The 22222-nt window shown below is 34.5% G+C and overlaps 1 protein-coding gene across 6 annotated transcripts in view; it reads right to left on the reverse strand.

Annotated features, from left to right (window-relative positions):
• The window catches only part of DOCK3 (dedicator of cytokinesis 3), a 604983-nt gene that overhangs the window by 436783 nt on the left and 145978 nt on the right, over positions 1-22222 (reverse strand). For all 6 annotated transcript variants that reach the window (XM_056805016.1, XM_056805021.1, XM_056805018.1 and 3 more), the window contains exon 3: positions 12344-12384. In XM_056805016.1, coding sequence (XP_056660994.1) covers positions 12344-12384 — 41 coding nt within the window. The remainder of the gene's footprint in view (positions 1-12343; positions 12385-22222) is intronic.

The following is a 22222-nucleotide window of genomic DNA, read 5'->3' on the forward strand; positions in this document are numbered from 1 at the left end:
ATAATAGAGGTGATAATGGGCATCCTTGTTTCACTCCTGATCTTACTGGGAATGCATCTAGTTTATCCCCATTGCAGATGATGTTAGTTGATGGTTTTAGATATATACTGTCTATTATTTTTAGGAAAGACCCTTCTATTCCTATGCTTTCTAGTGTTTTTAATAGGAATGGGTGTTGTATTTTATCAAAGGCTTTTTCTGCATCTATTGAGATAATCATGTGGTTTTTGTCTATTTGTTTGTTGATGTGGTCAATTATGTGGATGATTTTCCTTATTGAACCAGTCCTGCATTCCTGATATAAATCCTACTTGATCATAGTGAATGATCACTTGCTGGAGTCTTTTTGCTAGTATCCTATTTAAGATTTCACATCTATATTTATTAGGGAGATTGGTCTATAGTTTTCTTTCTCTGTTTTTGACCTGCCTGCCTTTGGAATCAGTACCTTGTTTGTGTCATAAAAGGAACTTGGTAGAACTCCCCCTTTGGTTATTATGTCAAATAGTTTGTATAGTATTGGAATTAGCTGTTCTTTGAATGTTTGATAGAATTCACTGGTGAATCCATCAGGCCCTGGGGATTTTTTCTTAGAAAGTTCTTTGATAGCCTGTTGGATTTGTTTTTCTGATATAGGATTATTTAAGAATTCTATTTCTTCTTCTGTTAGTCTAGGCAATTTACATTTTTGTAAATATTCATCCATATTACCTAGGATGGTATATTTATTACCATATAGTTGGGCAAAGTAGTGTTTAATGATTGCCTTATTTTCCTCTTCATTGGTGGTGAGGTCCCCCTTTTCATCTTTAATGCTGTTAATTTGCCTTTCTTCTTTCCTTTTTTAAAATTAGATTGACCAGTACTTTGTCTATTTTTTTTCTGTTTTTTTTTAAGTACCAGCTTCTAGTCTTATTTATTAGTTTAATAGTTCTATCACTTTCGATTTTATTAATTTCTCCCTTAATTTTTAGGATCTCTAGTTTGGTTTTCTTCTGGGGGTTTCTAATTTGTTCACTTTCAAGTTTTTTTATTTGCATTTCCAATTCATTGATCTCTGCCCTCCATAATTTGTTAATATATGCACTCAAGGATATAAATTTTCCTCTTATTACTGCTTTGGCTGCATCCCATAAGGTTTGAAAGGATGTCTCACCATTGTCATTTTCCTCAATGAAATTATTAATTGTTTCTATGATTTCTTCTTTAACTAACCGATTTTGGAGTAGCATATTATTTAATTTCCAATTAATTTTTGATTTGGCTCTCCATGTACCCTTACTGATCAATATTTTTATTGCTTTATGATCTGAAAAGGTTGCATTTATTATTTCTTCTTTTCTGCATTTGAGTGCCATGTTTCTGTGACCTAGTGTATGATCTATCTTTGTGAATGTGCCATGTGGTGCTGAGAAGAAGGTGTATTCCTTTTTGTCCCTATTTATTTTTCTCCATATTATTTATTTTTTGCTTTGGTTTATCTAAATTTGATAGTGGTTGGTTCAAGTCTCCCACTAATATGGTTTTACTATCTATTTCCTCCTTCAATTCTCCTAGTTTCTCCATTAGAAATTTGGATGCTATACCATTTGGTGCATACATGTTGATTAGTGATATTTCCTCATTGTCTATATTCCCTTTTAACAGAATATATTTACCTTCCCTATCCCTTTTGATCAGGTCTATTTTTGCTTTGGCTTTGTCAGATAGCATGATTGGAACTCCTGCTTTCTTTCTATCAGTTGAGGCCCAAAAGGTCTTACTCCATCCTTTAATTCTAACCTTGTGAGTTAGAATAGAAAGCCTGCCTCATATGTGTTTCTTGAAGACAACATATGGTAGGGTTTTGGGTTCTAATCCAATCTGCTATTTGTCTATGTTTTATGGGTGAGTTCATCCCATTCACATTCAAAGTTATGATTGTCACTTGTGGATTCCCTGGCATTTTGATATCCTCCCCTAATTCTGACCTTTATTCTTTAGCTATAACCTTTTAAACCAGTGATTTACTTTAGATCAGTCCCCCTAGTCCACTCCCTTGATATGCTTCCCTTTCTAGCCCCTCCCTTTTTTGTTCTCTTCCCCTTCACCCTCTCCTTCCTTCCCTTTTTATACTCCCTCCCCCCTTCCCAACCTCAATTTCCCCTTCTCTCTTGCCCTGTTGGATAATGTAGAATTCAGGATTCCAATGGATCTAGATATTCTTCCCTCTCAGAATTGATTTCACTGAGAGTAAGTTTTAAGTAATACCACTTCGTACTCTCTTCCTCTCCGTCTCATTTGAGAATTCTTCCCCTCCTCTTCCCATGTGTATCTTTGTGTGGGAAAGATTATTCTATCTAGTTCCCCCTCCTCTATTTCTTGAAGTAAATCTTAGTATCAGTGATTCTCCCCCTCCCTTTTTCTTTCTTCCCCCCCTTCACCAACTTGTCTTGATGTCCCAATCTTTCCGTATGCATGATTCTTCTAACTACTCTCATGATGCATACAATTTTTGAGAGTTACACATTACATTTTCCCTACATATTAATATATATATATAATTTGATTTAAATGTAGTCCTTATAGAAGAGAGTTTGACTTAAAGAAAAAGATAAGATTTTTCTCCTTTTCCCTTTATTTCATATTTACCTTTTCATCTTTCTCTTGCTCTCTGCGACTGGATGTTGAATTTTCCACTAAGTTCTGGTCTTTTCTTAGCAAATACTTGGATATCTTCTATTTTGTTGAATGCCCATAATTTCCCCTGGAAGTATATAGTCAGTTTTGATGGGTAGTTGATTCTTGGTTGGACACCCAGTTCTCTTGCCTTTCTAAATATCGTGTTCCAGGCTTTGCAATCCCTTAGAGTGTTAGCAGCTAAGTCATGTGTGATCCTTATGGGGACCCCTCTATATCTGAAGCTCCTCTTCTTGGCTTCTTGTAAGATTTTCTCCTTAACTTGGAAGCTCTTGAATTTGGCGATTACATTCCCGGGGGTTGTCTTTTAGGGATTTAGTATAGAGGTTGTTCTATGAACCCTTTTTATTTCTATTTTGCCCCCTTGCTTGAGAAAATTGGGGGGCAATTCTCTTCTATAATTTCCTATAGTACGGCATTTAGGTTTTTGTTTATCTCTGGTTTTTCTGGCAGAGCAATAATTTTCAAATTGTCTCTCCTTCTTCTGTCTTCCTGGTCTGTCACCTTGTCAATGAGATATTTTATGTTTTCTTCTAATTCATTAAGTTTTTGGCTTTGCTTCATTAATTCGTGCTGTTTTGCAAGTTCACTGTCTTCCAGTTGCTTGATTCTGGTTTTTAGGGACTGGTTTTGCTTTTCAGCTTGGTCTGCCCTTCTGTTAGATGCTTCCAGCTCTTTCTCCAATTGTGAGGTCTTGTCTGTCAGGCTGCTGACCTCTTTTTGTTTCTTTTTTCCATTTTTCTTGCCAGAAGGTTTCCATCTTTTGGATAAGCTCCAATTTGAGTTCTTCCAGAGCTTGTGCATAATTTACATTTTGGGGGGAATGTTTTGATTTTGTTTGAATTTCATCCTCTTTCTCTTCTTTTCTTTGGATATTCCCACCATAAAAGTTTTCAATAGTCACTTTTCCCCTTTCTTCTTGGAGGCTTGATTTTGGGCCTTGTTAGCCATCCCTTCGGTGGTTTTTTCCTCTTTCCTTTTTGGTCAGAGGCCTGGGTGATATGGGTGGGCCTTCTGTGGATTTAGGTTGCCTCAGACTAGTTCTTCCCAGCCTTAGTGGTTTGTTAGTGTGCCTGCCCCTGTGCTCATCATACCCGGCCCCGTGCTCTGTTGTCTCTTCGCACCAGGGTGCAGGAATCTCCTGTAAAACTGCTCTGAGGGGTGGATCTCTGGTATTCCCTGTCAGTTTCCAGGGAGACTGGCTTGCTCCATCCCCTCACTACAGCAAGGGGCAATGCTTCGGGCCTTAGGCAGTTTTTATAGGTTCTCGAGACTCCACACTGTTTGCAATTTGCAGGGGCCCCGCGGTCTGCGCACTCTGCAGTGAGCAGGGTTCTCCCATGTAACTGTCCTGAGATGTCATTCCCTAGCAGTCTTTAGATCCCAAGGAATGGTGTTCTCCCCCCCTTCCCCCCCCCCCCGGGCCCCGACAGAGACATTCCTCACTCACTTGCTGTCCTGGTGAGTGCTCTGATCCCCTACTTTGGTTCTGTTTGGGAGGTGGGAAGGGGGAAGGGCGGCTCAGTTCATGTTTTTGTGCTTACTTTTCCTCCTTTTTATAGTGTAGCAATGTTCAAACCCCATGTACCTTTGTTTCTGTGGGGTACTGGAGAGTCCCTCCATTCTCCCAAAGATGATTTTTATGCTCTTTTGAAGTAGTCAATTTCATTCGGTGCCGGGGGGAGGAAGTGATTAGCATCTTGATTGCAGCCATGTTTACCTGGAAGTCCGCTAGAATTTTAAAGACTAAGCAGGATGGAGTAAAACTAAAATTCACAGGTCACACAACTAGTAAGGGTCTGAGGCCATATTTGAACCCAGGATGATAAGTCTTCTTGACTCAAGACTTGGCACTATATCCACTGTGATACCAGATGTCTGTAACTTTCTATAGCTTGTTATTTTAAAAAAATCATTTTATTACTACTGTTTCAAATATAATATCAATGCCAGCTGCTATATGCAGAAAAATTACTAATATAGAGAACAATTAGAAAAACAGACACTTTGGAGGAAAAATCATTATCCTTTCTTCATTTTTTCCTTAGAAAATAGGATATATCCAAAATTTTTCTGTTCACCATTTTAAAATGATATTCACATTATAAGACCCTAGTTAAATTCAGCAAATATTTCCTTAGTAAACACTCTGTGTAAGGCCATTTAAAAAAATTTAATGATGAATAGAGGTATTAGTCCTTTCTTACAGAACTTACCTTCTAGTTAGAGGGCAATAAGTTATGGACACACAATTATAACACGGACTAAAAAGTAAAAGTACAATTAGAACGATATAAAGTATAATATTAATGGAGGAAAGCTCTTAAAACTGCCTAAAAGTCCATGCCATTCTTCCTTCCTAGGCTAATGACCATCAATGAGAGTCAACTGTCACTTTAGAAACATGTTAGATATTTTTTGGCTGTCAACTTACATGAAGAAAAACCTGATGCATGTAAGCAAGAAGCCTATAATAATCAAGCTGGCAAGTCTTCCAAATATTATTATGAAGGAATAAAGAAATATTCTTGATGGAATTTGTTTCTCATTGGTATGGTAAGGAAAAAGATACTAAAGTTGATTGCAAAATAGAAACAATTATTTAATTTTTCCTTCCTTGCTTGCTTGCTTCCTTCCCTCCCTCCATCCTTCTTTCTTTCTTTTCTACCCCTTACCTTCCATCTAAGAATTAATACAAAGTATTGGTTCTAAGGCAGAAGTGTGATAACAACTAGGCAGTGGGGGTTGTGACTTTCCCAGGGTCATACAGCTAGGAAATTTCAGAAGCCAGATTTGAGCCAAGGACTTCCCATCTCTGGGCTTGGCTCTCAATCTGCTGAGCCACCTAGCTATAGCTACCCTTCTTTTTCCCCTTGAAAAATTTTAGAAGAAAGAAAGTTTGGAGAACAAAACAAATGGCTGAATCTTACAACAAAGCATTGTTATTAATGGCTAAGTGATTTTTCAGCAGCTTTGTAGACCTTGACATTGTCTTCACTTTTTCTCTTGGAGTTTATTCATTTCTCTGCTAATGTCATCATCCTGGAAGTTGCTTATATTGTTTGTAGCTCCATAACTTCAGTTCATTTAAAAAGATGATTTATTCGTTATACATTTGTTGAATTTGGCAGGTAAGCCAAAGGTGCCACATGAGATCATCTAGCTTTGAATAGATCTCATGTTAAATTTTCAGAAGCTGGTAGAGAAACACAGGCTTATACTCTGGAGAAAAACAAGATATTTGCTTAAAAGCTTCTTTTATTTTTATATAAGAAAGTTTCTTATTTTGGAAACCAAAAAAATGACTACTTTTAATTTTCTTGAAACATAAGAAACTGCCCTTGGATTTTTTAATTTTCTTCCAGCATGATTTAAAATTGAAATTCCGAAATAACTTCTCACAATTTTAGAAGGCTAAGTTATGCAAACAATATAAGAAATTCATCACTGAAAGTTACCTATACCAATTAAATCACATGTCTAGTTTAAATAAGGAAGCTATGTTTAATTGGTAACATTCCAAATTATTTCTGGTCCAGTTTCATGTGATACAGTCAAAGCTTAGTCACAAACACATAATATCATGTAAATGTTTTATACATTTATGCATTATGTATACATAGATGTATCATTACATGCATCAATTAATCAAGATGATCTAGTTGAGTCTTGAGCCATGGGGAAAGAGCCACACCAGGAATAAATCATGGATGATATTATATATATATTAAAGATAGATAGACAGACAGCTAGCTAGCTATAAAGATAAATAGACAGAGGCTAGATAGATAGAAGGACAGATAATCTCCAAACAACTGATATACCAAAATACAAAATTCTCTCCCTTTCTTATTTCTTATTGTCTTGATCCTAAGTCGGATTTACTTCTGGTTTGACTCTTTTCTGGGCTCAAGGCTCAACTAGATCATCTTAATGAATTGCTCATCACTCAAGAATCATATCAGCTCTTAGATTACGGAGGAACAGCTAGATGGTGCAGTGGATAGAGTGCCAAGCTTGGAATCAGAAAGATGAGTCTTCCTGACCTCAAATTTAGTCTCAGACACTTACTAGCTATGTGACCCTGGGTTAGTCACTTAACTTTGCCTCAGTTTACTCATCTGTAATATGAACTGGAGAAGGAACTAGCAAACCACTCCAGTATCTTTATCAAGAAAATCCTAAATGGGATTATAAAGAATGGGACATGACTGAACAACAACAATGACGACGATGATGATGACAACAATAGGAACCCTTTGTAGAAATTCTCAGAAGCACAAGAAGCATGGAGTGGCTTCTTGAAATTAAGAAAATGTTTTCAAAATGCAACACCAAAAATTATCTCAAGAAATAAAAATAATCAATGAACTCCTACAATGGAATGGGCCTATTTTTTTTAATAAAGGGTATTCAGTGTAAGGATGGTGCATGGGCAATTTTTGGAACTTTGGCATCAAGGCTAAGGGAAGGAGAACGTTGGTTGGAGAGCAAAGGATTCTGGGAAAGGAAACTGACCTCAGGAAGAGCTAGAGAATTCTGGGGGCTTTTGATCTGAGTGCTTGACCTGAGAGGGCCAGTTTTGAGCGGAGGATTTCATTGAAACCACCTGAAAGTATCCTGTATTTACATTCAAGCTTCCTAGAGATCATTCTTCAATCAGATATCTCCAAACACCTATTAACTGAAAAGAATATATCTCAAACCCCAAAGGGAGTTGTGGACTCCCAGATGAGAGAGCCCAGATCTCTTGTCCTCTCAATCTCCTTGCACCTGTCTCCTTGTAGTTTCTTCAGGCCAGTCATATAGATATATAAAATAATTGTGGGATTATTTAGCTGGGAATACTGGTCAAAGATAACTGGATTTGTGATACCATGGGAACCATCATTTTTACAGCAGTATTGGCTATAATGAACAGTTTGAGGAAAATAATTTAACACAACACTTACAAGGAAAATGAATATCCTGTCAACCTCTTACCTTAATAATAATAACCATAAGATAAATGTGGATTCTGTTGAGTAAGGCATCCATAAAATGGCAAATGGGTACAAATTCAGTGCTAAACCTTTGACACAAAATGAAGTAAAAGGGCTCAAGTCATTCTGCTTTTGCTGCTCCTTTCTGCACAATGACCAGTCCTATAGTATGATGTTGCCAATCTTTCTCATTATGAAGGTCTTTGTTTTGAGGGTTTCCTTATCATGCTTTATCTTGCCTTTGGAATAAAATCAATCCCATCATCAATCACAACAACATTAAGTATACAAAATAACACATTTCATAGTGAGTAGATATTTTCTTCACCCCCCTCAAGATAGGCTAGTGATTACATTCCTTCTGACTTTAAGAATATTCATCCATCCAAAAAATATTAGGTATTTACTACTTGCCAGGCCATGTGGTAAATATGGTTATATTGAACTGAATGTAGCCATAGACAATAGAGTGCCCATGAGAAATCATACAAAATCTGTCCACAAACCATAGAACAAGCACTCCTTACTTATGTAACAAATTATTTATAAACTATATATGCTAAAGATAGTTTCTATTGTTTTAATGCACTTATATGAATGTGACATCTGTGGGTGGTATATAATTAGAAAAACAACACCAGTTTTTGCTGGTATTTCAATTCCATTAAATCAAATGTTTTGGAAAGGAAGAAATTTAAAATATTTTTGTCACTGTATTTATAAAATACAATAACAAATCCCTAAAACCTTAGACACAAATCCTCTGGTCCCTGATATTTAGCCAAAGCTTTCTGACCAATATCATGACAAACATCATGAAGTGTTGTTTTTGTAAATGTGCTTGATCAATTGATCAATATCAATGTATTTATAGTAATATATGCATACTTTTTACTGTTCCTCTTTCTAATACAAAAAGTAAGGTGCAACTTACCAATATTTCCTTAACTTCATATTTTTGATAATAATACAAGTAGATTATTTGGTACTTATGTGAAATTTTTCTTTGCATTAAGAGAAATTCAAAGTAGGTAAAGTAAAACATTAGGAAAAGAGCTGAGTAGGGAAAGGAGGCAAGGACAGCAGGAGAAGTGAGAGAATATCTTTCCCTCTTGGCAAGAGACTCAGTGGTAAAAGGCTCAGTCAAGTCATCCATTCTATCTTCTATTCACAAGGGCTCTCCAAAGGGTTTATCAATAGAGTTAAAGTTAGAAGGGTCCTTAAAATGTATTTAGTCAAAGCCTCTTATTTTACAAATGAGGAAACAAAGGGCCCAGAGAGGTAAAATGGTTTGTCCAAAGTAGCAAATGATAGGTCTAGGATTCTAATCCAGGTTCTCTAACTGAAATTCTCTTACTGGTAAAAGTTCATCTCCTAAAATACTGTTTTAAAATATAAAGTATTTTGTCAGAGACCCTCAAATAGCAAAGAAATTCAATATATTTTGAGGGATTCCTCTAGATCTAGGTGCTCCAGGAATAATCCAGAACCAGAGCTCTTTCTAATGTAGCACTAATAAATCTGGAACCAGAAGATTCAAGTAGAGAGATTAAATTAAGCAATAGGAATGACTACAGGAAGAAATCATGTTGGATCATTAAGCTCCTAGAAAACAACAAACTGGTCTAGGTAATTCTCTTTGGATGGCAACAAGTAAATTGTACTTAGAAGTTTGTACTTAAGAAATATTTTTTGCTTTGCTTTATTTGTTGCTTTCAGGATTTAATCTTTAGTTCTTACCTTAAAAAAGTTTTGTTGATGTTTTTTGGTTTTATATTACAAAGTAGCAGAATACTGCCCCTTTGTGAGGCCTAATGTGACAAAGTAAAATAGTTAAGTAAAACTCAGGATGCAATGACCTCATAAGAATGTATATGTGACATTTCACATTTGTAGTAACCCTCTTATCCTCTATATTTAAAAATATTATTAGAAATCTATTTTTTCTCCTTCCTATCCCTAAGCCCCATTAGGTGGAATTAGAAAATGAATTCTTATGAACAAATATGCATAATGAGATAAAACAAATCCTCCCAATGTCTGTACACAAATACATGCATCCATAGGATATAGATTGAGACATATGGATGTATATAGACCATATGCATATTCAAGAATGTTCATAACCTCTGTAATGCACAGCATGTTGCATCACAGGTCCTCTGAAATCATGAATTCATTGTATTCATCACAGATCTGAGAGTTCTCAAAGATGTTTGTTTTCACACAATAGTTATTATTGTAAAAATCATTCTAGTCTTGTTCATTTCATTCTTTGTTTATAAAAGTCCTCAAAATAATTTATTTCTATAATATTCATATAGTATAAATTGTTCTTCTGGTTCTGTTTATTTCTCTCTGCATTTATTCATATAAATCCTTCCATATCTTTTTGAAATCATATATTTCTTCATTTCTTACAGCACAAGAGGTTTCCATCACATTTATAAACCACAACTTAACTGGCCATTCCTTAATTAATTTACAGTTTAAAGCTTTTTTGTTTTTGCCAAACCAATGGTCATCCATTAGGTCTTTTCTTTAAACCACAGTTTCCAAAATTCTCCTTTTCTTTGACAAGTCTGAGTTTCAGCTCCTTTTTTGGATGAGGAGAGGAAGAAGGCTTTTTCTTTAATGCTCAATGAAATCCAAGAATGTGCTCTTCCAGTGTAATGCATTTTAAGTTTATCAGTTTCACTTTAATCCCTTGAGAATTTCTTTCTTCTGAGGAAATTGAAGATTTTTAAAAATATCAACTGTAGATGATAGTTGAGTTGAGGTTCCCTTTTTTTTCACACTGAGGTGTTTCCTATTGCCTTGGTGTGTTTTTTAAACCTTAGCCTGAAAGTCTGTCAGTTTCATTTCAGTCCCTCAGAGACACAACTGTCAGTTGAAGCCTTGAGTCTTTCATTCTCATTCTTTTCCCACAAATAATTTCATATTGCTTAGATCTGAAAGCTTTCACTTTCATCCCTTAGCTCAAGTCCCCACTTTCCTTAGCTTGATCTCTAGCCCGTTTCCAGATCCAATGCTTTCTTTATCAGGAAAAATTTGATTTTCAAAGATAAAACTTTAGAAAATGCAAAACTACAAAAATATCTTTATCATATATTTGGATTAGATGTTGTTCTCTTTATAGAGCATTGTCTTCATTGCCTTTCCTTAAATCTATTAACTATTTGTAGATAGCAGCAGAATCTTCTTTGGCTTTATATATCATAGCACTAACAGCACACTAATGTTAATGGACTGCAAATAGCATACAATGACCATCAAATGTTTAATATTTTATGTTTCATAAGTTTTCAAAACCATGGTCACATGATGTCATAACTACAAAAACACAGTGGTTTCAAATATTTATAACAGACTTGCTTTCATCCTAACCATGTATTGTTTCTGGTATCTAAGACAATAAATATTGCTAACAAAATTATAGCAATATCTGAACACTGATGAACAATATTTGTAATTCAGTTTGATTCCAGTTTCTATATTTTTAAAACAAAAAATTTATGGAATCTCGAAGAGAAATTTGCTCCTTCATTAGCTTTTATTTTTGGTGGTGGGAAGGAGAAGGGAACCTGTGATTTCACTGGTAAAGAGAACCCTTGGGTAAGAAACCATTCTTTTATCAATCCAAATCTGCACCTCTTTTATCTTAAAGAGTTGCACAGAACATGGGCCACACAGTCTGCATGTGTCAGAGAAGGAACTTGACCCCAAGTGCTTCTGGTTCCAAAGCTATTTCTCTATTCATTATTCCAGGATGCCTATGCTTTATAAATTTTCATTAGAGAAGCAGTGGATGGTAATATGCAATTGTGCAATTTAGAAATGATGGAGATAATCTGCCATAAAAATTAGAAAGGTAAGAATTCTTTTTCCCATGAAGATTCCCTTGGAAACTAAGTGTCAGAATGAACATTCTGTTGTACTGATTAATGGTTACAATTCTAGTAGAATTTGCTTGAAGAAATCAAACACAACAATCTGGCTCTCTTTTTAAATGAAAAAGGATATTACACTGAAGAGTAGGCAAATAGCTTTTGAGCAAGAGCACCATAAATTACATACCCATGACTTAATGTAGGAAGAGTTAGAATGCAAGAGGAAGGAAGCTTCTTACAATGTTGTAAAAGCGGGGAATGGTTACCAGTGCACTTACAGCAGTGGTTCAGAAAACTATTTGCTAAAATTAATACTAATTCTTAATGGAATAAACATGCTTGGAATATAGTGTACTAGAAATGTGCATTTTTAATTAGATAAAAAGTTTCATCCTTTTTTCAATTCTAAGAGAATTATTTAATATTTTTCTGCATGTTTGCTTTTATATGCCTGCCAAATTGTACAGTCTCATAAATCCATACCTATGAATTTGTCAACTGTAATGTTCGCTGTTCAAACTCTTTACAGAATGACTTGCCACACTTACCAACTGGACTTTTTCCTTAAAAAAATACACATGCTCTACAGCTGTGACCATATTGACATTTTCCATTCCCTAAATAACCATGTTAGCAGTGTTGATTCAGAGGGGAATGTGGTCTAATAATGTCAGAATAATGATAACTATAGTCAAAAGGAGATTGCTTCCAACAACACTTTTTAAATAGAAGACTGCTTATATTGAACAGAAACATCTCTACATGAAAAAAGCAAGAGGGAATTTTCATTACCTTTACATTAGGTTTCTTTGTTGAAACTCCTCTATACCAACCTAAAGTAAAGGAGGAAAAAAAAGATGTTAGAAGCATGTCATTGTGAGCTTTTTGAAGACAAACCTGGAGTATATTCACCAAAATGGGATGAGTATCAACACAATTCCTAAGTGAGAAATTAAATTTTATCCAATTCTGGATTAGGGCCAGTATAGAAGATGATCTACAGTGAATATGATACCTCTTGTGTTTTTTATCACATGACTAAAAGCAGCTTAGTTGTGGAAGAATCATAGAGCAAGGAGTTTTAAACATTGTTAATTCAACATCATTTTGCACAGAATACTAAAGCCTTGGAATTGAATAAGGAACATCACATTATGAGTAAATAAGACTCTAACATATATCCAAGATCTCCTGACTCCTATTTCGGGACATTTTCCATTATAGCTTATTCCCACTCAGTTTCCCATAGGGGTTTCATCTTTCTCATTTCCAGAATTTCAAAGGGTCACCACTTCATGGCACTTATAGCAAAGGATCTTTCCCTACAACTTTGGACTCAATTTAGCCCTTTAATAAACAGCCTAAATAATGTAATATTTCTATTTTTCAAAAACAGTTATTAATGTCCTATTAGTTCTCAGTCACAAAGTTCTCTTATTTAATCCAAAATATTTCCTGTTCTCTACTTTATTCTATTATTTCCATTGTTTTGCCTTAGTGACTCTGCTTCTTTCTCCCTAACCTTTCTGACTGTGTGTCCAAAGAGCTAGTGTAACACAATATAATCTAGGAAAGAGTTAGCATCTCTTCCCTTCATTAAAAGCAAAGTATTAAACAACAAAACAGGGACCCATTCCTGTCCAGTCTGGAAGCTAGGAAAACAGTTTTGAGAAAGTCAATTTACAATTTTCAATCTCAATTTCTCTCATTCTGAGATTAGAATGATTTCCTTCCTACTACACACCAGTCTAGGAACAAAGACCCTCTTGAGTCAACCTCCTCTGGAGGAGGTGAATTACTCAACGCTGGAATATGTAAACTTATGACTATGAAAATAAATCAATCAAACAAATAAACATGAACTAAATGTCAACTATGTACCAGGCATCATGCTAAGTACTGACTACAGAGAAGTCAAAGGGAAAAGAAAGTAAATATGAATATTTATGGCAGTACATTTTCTTCAAACTGGAAGTAAAATTTTTCCATCAGTTGGGGAATGGCTTAAAAAAATCATGGTTAAGTAAATGTAATACAAGGTTGCATCATGAAAAAAAAGATGTCTGTTAATTGGGTTCAGATAAATTTAGGAGGATTTATATGAGCTGACAGAGTGAAGTTGCAGAACAATTACTATCATGGTTACAACAACATAAAGGAAAATAATTTTGAAAGACTTAAGGACCATGATCAAAGCAATAAACAATTGTAACTTCAGAAGAATGTTAATGAAATGTGTTCCATTCTTGGCAAAAGTTATGGTTAGGCGTGCAATATGAGACATAATATCCAGACACAACCAATGTGCTGGGATTCTTTGCTTGACTATATTTATTTGTTAGAAAGAAGGGTTTCTATTTGGTCAGGTGAGTGGGTGGATAATGAAGGGGAAGGACTTTGGAGAATAATAGTGACCCCCCCCAAATGCTAATAAAAAAGCATCAGTGAAATTAAAGAAAAAATCATAGAAGAGAACAGGAGGAAGTTTATAAGGGGATATACACGATAGTTTATCCACAATCATGTTAAATATAATATATACTTTAAAAATTGTATTCTTTTTATTTCCTCCGTTAACTTTAGTGTAAAAATGTCTTATTTCACAACATGATAGACATTTATGTAGTATATGTCATATAATATGCATAATCATATAATAATAACCTATATCATATTACCTGCATTCTTGGTAGGGAGAAGGGTTGTAAGAGAAGGAAAAAAGAATGAGAGATAGATTTTTGGACAGAGCTAATATGAGAATTTGTTTCTCTTTGATAAGCATATTTATTACAACTTATTATATATTTATAACAAATCATGTATTACATTACTATGTTACATATACAAATTAATGGTAACTCAAGAAACTGTATATAATAGAAGTTTACTCTTTCATATACAACCCCTGTTAAGATTAAATCTTATTGACTCATTACCTATTTTGAAATATATGGAAATTTTTAATAGACTAGATTGAAATAAATTCCCCCAATAAAAATAAAAAAATGTGAATGACTAATTTCTCATTATAAGCTTACTTGGAAATAAAATCTATAAACATTATTTCTCTAAATTTTTAATAATTAGAAATATCTGATTCAATTTAAGTAAAAAAAATACCAGCTTTCCCTCAGATTTATATTAATGGACAAAAGCTAGCAACCGAAAATGATATGGATTATGTTGAAAAAACAGGAAGTAGTAGAATTACAGGTCTCCAAAGAAAATACATTAGACCACTAACTACCAAGGTTCCATAGGCAAAGAAACTCAAGTTTCTCTAAGGATCCTCATTAATCACAATTGACTAATTTCAAAACAATATACAGTGTACATAATATAACAAGTGGTTACTAAGCACCTAACAAATGCAGAACATTGGGATTATGCTAAACCTCAATGAATTTATCTCTATCCATATAATTCCTATTTACTATTCTACTGGCATACAAACATTTTTGAGATATTTGACTGTGTTTAGACCTTAAAACAAATCAGAATAGATCATGAAAAAGATAGGAAGTAGTTTTGCCAATGTACTTGTGATTGGTAAAGCCAATGCCTATTTTTCAAATAGTAGTCTCTAAAATTAGGGATATGGTTACTCAAGGAGGGTTGTGGCTTGATGGCAAGAAGTGTGTGGTCAACCAATAAGAAAGTAGGAAGATGTAGTACATCCTGCTCTCGATAAAATAGCCAGGCATAGGAATTACTCATTCAAAATTAAACCATCCCTTTAGCATACATCTAACTCCTCCTCTTTCTCACAGTCAAGTCTTTCTTGTCTGTACAGGGTATTGTCCCCTCAGGAAAGATATAACCATACCAGACCCAGGCACTTTTAGTGGCTGTACAAGAAAATTTCCCTTCCCACCTTAAGAGTCTTCACACACTATCCCTTATTCCCACAGCAGTGGACTCTGTGCAATGTTCCTAGGCAGTGGCTGGTGAATAACAGTTCTACCGACAAACACATTCTTTTCATATTTTGGTGGAAAAGAATGATTACTACAAAAGGAAAAGGCATTATTCTTAATAATATACCATTGTTAATTAATAATTAATAATATATAATAGTGTATAAATAGCAATATATAAATAACATGACTAATAATTAAATTATTAGTGTACTATTATTACACTATCTTCTATCTCTCTTTCATAGATCCACTTCTTTTCTGAACATCCCCATTTCTGTAGAGGATCCCATGATCTTTTCAGTCTCTCAGGCTTTCTTCCTTATCCTTTACTTATTACTCAATTTAAAGTGCTCTCTTTAGAGCTATTAATGCGTTACTAACTGCTAAATATGATGGCCTATTCTCAATCTTAATTGTTCTTTATCTCTCTATAGCATATAACTCCTCTTGGGCACTTACTTTCTCCTTTGTTATAACACATCTCTTATTTCTCCTTCAATCTGACTACTCCTCAGTTCCCTTTTGCTAGCTCATAACTTATATCATAACTCTTAACTGTGAATACTCCAGAGTTTTGTCCTGAAGTCTCTGTTCTTTTCTCTCATTTGATTGCTTCATTAGCTCTCATAGATTTAATCATTATTTGTACACAGATTTAGAGGTAGGGTATCAAATTGTTGAGGTTGGTTAAATATAGTAAGCTCTCACCAACTGGCATTGTCTAGGGACAAAGGCTAAAGATCTGAGAAAAGTGAAGAATGGGAGCAGAATTCTATTAATAAGATTTAGAGGCTACATCCTCTATAGGAAGCCACAGGTCACTCACTCAGAGGCATGAAGTCAATTGGAAAGTGAAATTTGCATCATTTCAAAAATATAAGGAACAAAGATATAAAACCAAGATGGTAAAGTAGTGGGAAGCATTACAGAAAGCTTCATTACACCCTTTTCTCCCTCCAAATTCCCTAAATAAATCTATTAAATGCACTAGACTAAATCCTAAAGGGGAAATATAGTAACAGCTACAGTGAGTGATTTTTTTTTTCAGTTCAGATTGGCACAGGGAGACAAACAGGGAGGTGTGCAGACACTAAGGACAGGGTCAGACCAGATGCATGCTGTTCCTGAAGCACTCCAAAATGTAGGAGTGACTGTGAATCAGGGCAAGAGGAGGTCCCAAACCTATACCAGAGTTCCACCAGACCAATACCAGGGCATTACGACAAGATCAGGTGCCATATGTCAGCTCTATTGCCTATGACCCACAGATCCAGACTGGATTGAGAAAGGGACCTGCTCTGGGGGCAGCATCCAAGGAAGGGGGGCTCTGGTTGATGTACTGAGAAAGAAGGAAGTTCTTAATCAAGCAGCAGCTGTGTGGCACAGATCTCAGAAAAAGAGCAGGGTCTCACTTCTAGCATCTAGTCCAAACTGCTAAAAGAATAAGCAGGGCAGGAAACCTAGTCAAAGGGGAACTTATAGTTCTGTCACTCTGAATCCAACAGAACTTTCCTAATTGTTGACCGGGGCTGAGTCCAATAGCATCTTATTGTTGCTCAGATATAAATCCAGATAAGAAATGTGAAGACCTCAGACAAGGAAGTAGCAATCAAACTTAGTCCTAGATAAGGACGTTAGCCCCAGTTTGGAGTAGTGAAAATTTGTGAGTTTTCACTTGGTCCCTGAGATTCTCAAATGTTATAATGTTCAATACACCAAAAAAAAAAAAAGCATCAACAAGACCAATCCAGACCCTCTTTCTAGAAGTGGGCTGAGACTGACCCTAACATGCAGTCTGAAGTCAGGTAGTAGGCTGAGAGAATGGACAAAGAACTACATCTTAATGATATATTATGGTGATGGGAATATTTAAGACACAAATGTAGAAGAAGAGAACAGAGCATCTACAAGCAAAGTCTAAACTGAAAATGCAGATTGGGCACAAATTCAGTTGGAATTCCAAGACAAAATGAAGAATCCATTTTAAAATATATTTATAAGTAAAATGAGAACCCTAAAGGAAGCAATAGGAAAATAAATGAAAGGCAAGAAAGAAACAATTGGAAAGGGAATTAACAATTTGGAATGAGTTTCAAAACCATTCCCAAACACAAATTCCTTGAAAATGAAAATGGACCAAAAAGAAGTCAGTGACTTCCATGAGAAAATGAAAAAAGTCAAAAGAATGAAAATATAAAAGAAAATATAAAGTATCTCATAGCAAAAAACAAGTGATCTGGAAAACACATTGAAGAAAAAAATTATGAATTATCAAACCATCTGAATTTCATGACAAAAAGCCTAGACAATATATTTCACATAATTGAAAAAGAAAATTTCTCAGATCATTTAGAACAACAGGACAAAATGGAAATAAAAAGGAAAATACTAATGAATGACACAGCCAAAATTCAGATTTCCGGGTCAAATTAAAAATAATAATCTAAGGAACCAGAAAGCAAGAATCTGAGTACCAAGCAACTATACTCAGGATCATACATGGTTTGGTAGCCACCAACCTAAAAGAATGGGATGTTTGCAATGTAATATAGGCTTCTGGCCAAATAACTTATCTAGCAAAACTCAGTGTAATGTTAGAAGGGAAAAATATGTTTTAATGAAATAGATAGCTTCCAAGAATTTTTGATGACATAAACAGAGTTGTGCAGAAATTTTTAAGTTCAAACTTAGTACTAAAGTGAACATGAATAGCATGGGTCTAAATAAGTATAAAATACTCCCAATTAATTATGAGATGATGTGTATCCTCTATGAATCCTATTGTCATCATAAGTCATAGAGAGTCTAATTATACAAGGCTTAAGAGTGGAAGTTTGATCTTAAAAGAAGAATGGAAAGAAAGTAGAATAAGAATATATGATAACATGAAGGAGGAGGGAAAGGAAAATTGGAGAAAATTATTTTTCATAATTAGGATGAGCAAGTAGAGACCTATATAAACAAGAAAGAAGAAATGGAGGGGGGCAGTTGACAATTTAACTTCACTCTCATTTGAACTGGTCAAAGGAGGGAAGAATCTATATACACATGGTGAACAAAAGAACATTTTACTCAAAAGGAAAATAGGAGGGAAAAAGAAGTGGAAAGGGTGAACTAGAAAGCACATAGAGTAATGAAGAGATTAGTCCTAAGTAAAACAAACTCTATCTATGGATGTGGAAAAATATGTATAGTTTTTTTTGATGTGGCAAAGAATGGAAATCTGATGGTGTCCACATAAATACAGGAATGGCTGAACAAGTTATATATAAATGAGCTGAAATACCATTATACTATAAGAAATCATGCAGAGAAATCTCAGAAGATGTGCATGAAGTGATGTATAAAATCAGTAAACAGAATCAAGAGATCAATTTATACAATAACAATATAGTAAAGATAATCAGCTCTGGAAGAATTGGGAATTTTTTATTAATGTAATGGCCAACCACAATTTCAGACAACTGATAATGAAATATACTACTGGCAGAGTAGACTCAGAGTACAATATGTGACAAATATTTAATTTGGAAATTTGTTTTATAAGCCTAAACATATTTTAATGGGTTTTGTTTTTCTTTTGTTCCAATCTTGGGGTAGGCAGAAACAGTGTTGGGAGGGCGGATAAGAAGGCAGATTTTTTTTTGCTTGAAACCCCCCCCCATAATTTAACAAAATCCCCAAATTTCAAGGGATTGTATTCTTTATTCTTTTTATTGTCTCTTTCTTCACTAGATTCAATCAACTGGCAAGAAAAAATAATTAATTCCATGTAAGAAAGGAATGTAAGCTATCAGATGTAACAAATGTGCTATTTTCATAGTATAAACTTAACACAGAAATATGAAATGTGATTTTTACTAACAACTGCCCAATAAAGTACATATAATAAAGAACTTTGAAGCAAAGATTTAAAAAATGTAATTAGAACCTAAATACCTGAATTCTAAAGAATGGGTGGATCAAAGAGCAAATCAAAGTTAACAATTTCTTTTTTTTTTCTTTTTTTGTTTTAATTTAGAGTATTTTTCCATGGTCACATGATTCATGATCCCTGTCCCCTTCCAGAGCTGACAAGTAATTCCACTGGGTTTTACATGTATCATTGTTCAAAGCCTATTTTCTTATTTGCAGTAGAGTGATTTTTTAACTTCAAAACTCTAATCATATCCCCATCAAGTCACGTGATTGATCATATGTTTTTCTTCTGCCTTTCTGTTCCCACAGTTCTTTCTCTGCATGTGGATGGTATTCTTTCTCATGAGTTCCTCTGGATTGTCCTGGGTCACTGCATTGCTGTTGGTAGAGAAGTCCATTATGTTCGACTGTGCCACAGTGTATCCATCTCTGTGTACAATGTTCTCCTGGTTCTGCTCCTTTCACTCTGCATCAATTCCTGAAGGTCATTCCAGTTCACATGAAATTCCTCCAGTTCATCATTCCTTTCAGCACAATAGTATTCCATCACCAACATATACCACAATTTGTTCAGCCATTTCCCAATCAATGGACACCCCCTCATTTTCCAGTTTTTGCCACCACAAAGAAAGTGGCTATGAATATTTTCGTACAAATATTTTCCCCCATTATCTCTTAGTGGTACAAACCCAGCAGTGGTATGGCTGGATCAAATGGCAGGCAGTCTTTTAAAGCCCTTTGGTCATAATTCCAAATTGCCCTCCAAAATGGTTGGACCAATTCACAACTACTCCCCTCAGCAGTGTACTAGTGTGCCAATTCTGCCACATCCCCTCCAACATTTATCATTTTCCTTTGCTGTCATATTGGCCAATCTGCTAGAGTTAATTTTAATTTGCATTTCTCTAATCCAGAGGGATTTAGAGCACTTTTTCCATGTGCTTATTGATAATTTTGATTGCTTCATGTTTGATTACCTATTCATGTCTCTTTGACTATTTGTCATTTGGGGAATGGCTTGATTTTTTGTAAATTAGTTCCTTTGTAAAATTTGTAAATTTTGTAAAATACTTCCTTATATATTTTGTCAGAGAGTTTTGTGATAATATTTCCTCCCAGTTTGTTGCTTTCCTTATAATTTTGGTTGCATTGGTTTTGTTTATACAAACCCTTTTAATTTGATACAATCAAAGTCATTCACTTTACATGTTTTAATGTTCTCTATACCTTGCTTGGTCTTAAATTCCTTCCTTTCCCACAGATCTGACTACTCTATGTTCATGTAATTTGTTTATGATTTCACTCTTTATATTAAAGTCATTTACCCATGTTGAATTTATCTTGGTAATAGAGTGTAAGATGTTGATCTAAACCTAATTTTTCCCATACTGTTTTCCACTTTTCCCTGCAATTTTTTGTCAAATAGTGAGTTCTTGTCCCAAAAGCTGGGATCTTTGAGTTTATTGAATACTAGCTTGCTGAGGTAATTTACCTCTAGTCTATTCCATTGATCCACCATTCTGTCTCTTAGTCAATATTATATTGTTTTGATGTCCACTGCTTTATAGTACAGTTTAAGATTTGGTACTGCTAGACCCCCATCCTTCACATTTTTTCATTATTTTCCTTGATATTCTTGATCTTTTGTTCTTTCAGATGAACTCTGTTATGATTTTTTCTAATTCTATAAAAAAAGTTTTTTGGTAATTTGATAGGTATGGCACTGAATAAGCAGATTAATTTGGGTAGTATTGTCATTTTTATTATATTAGCTCATCCTACCCATAAGCAATTAATGTTTTTCCAATTATTTAGAGAGTGTGTTAATTGTGTGAAAAGTGTTTTGTAATTGTCTTCATATAATTCCTATGTTTGTTTCAGAAGATAGACTTCTAAACATTTTACATTGTCTAGAGTGATTTAAAATGGAGTTTCTCTTTTTAACTTGCTGCTGAATTTTGTTGGAAATATACAGAAATTCTGATGATTTGTGTGGGTTTATCTTTTACACTGCAACTTTGCTAAAGTTGTTAATTATTTCCACTAGCCTTTTAGTTGATTTTCTAGGATTCTTTAAATATATCATCATATCATCTGTAAAGAGTAATAGTTTAGTTTCCTCATTGCTTGCTTTAATCCCTTCAATTTCTTTGTCTTCTCTAATTGCTACCACTACCCTAAAATGGCCCTTTTATTCTTATACTTGTTAGTGTTTTCAATAGGAATGGGTGTTGCATTTTGTCAAAGGCTTTTTCTTCATCTGTTGAGATAACCATGTGATTTCTGTTGGCTTGATTACTGATATGGTCAATTATGTGGATGATTTTCCTAATATTAAACAATCCTTGTATTCCTGGTATAAATCCCACCTGGTCATAGTGAATAATCTTTGTGATAACTTGCTGTAGTCTTTTTGCTAGTATTTTATTTAAGATTTTTGCATCTATGTTCATTAAGGAGATTGGTTTGTAGGTTTCTTTCTCTGTTTTTGGTCTGCCTGGCTTTGGAATCAATACTATATTTGTGTTATAAAAAACATTTGGTTAAGACTCCTTCTTTGCTTATTTTGTCAAATAATTTGTATAGTATTGGGATTAGTTCTTTAAATGTGTTATAGAATTCACTTGTGAGTCCATCTGGCTGAGGGGATTTTTTTATTAAGAAGTTCCTTGATGGCTTGTTCAATTACTTTTTCTGAGATGGGATTATTTAAGTATTCTATTTCCTCTTTGGTTAATGTAGGCAATTTATATTTTTGTAAATATTTACCCATTTCACTTTAGATTGTCATATTTATAGCCATATAATTGAGCAACATAGTTCTTAATAATTA

This window comes from Monodelphis domestica, chromosome 7 (genome assembly GCF_027887165.1).
Source record: "Monodelphis domestica isolate mMonDom1 chromosome 7, mMonDom1.pri, whole genome shotgun sequence".
Lineage (NCBI taxonomy): Eukaryota > Metazoa > Chordata > Mammalia > Didelphimorphia > Didelphidae > Monodelphis > Monodelphis domestica.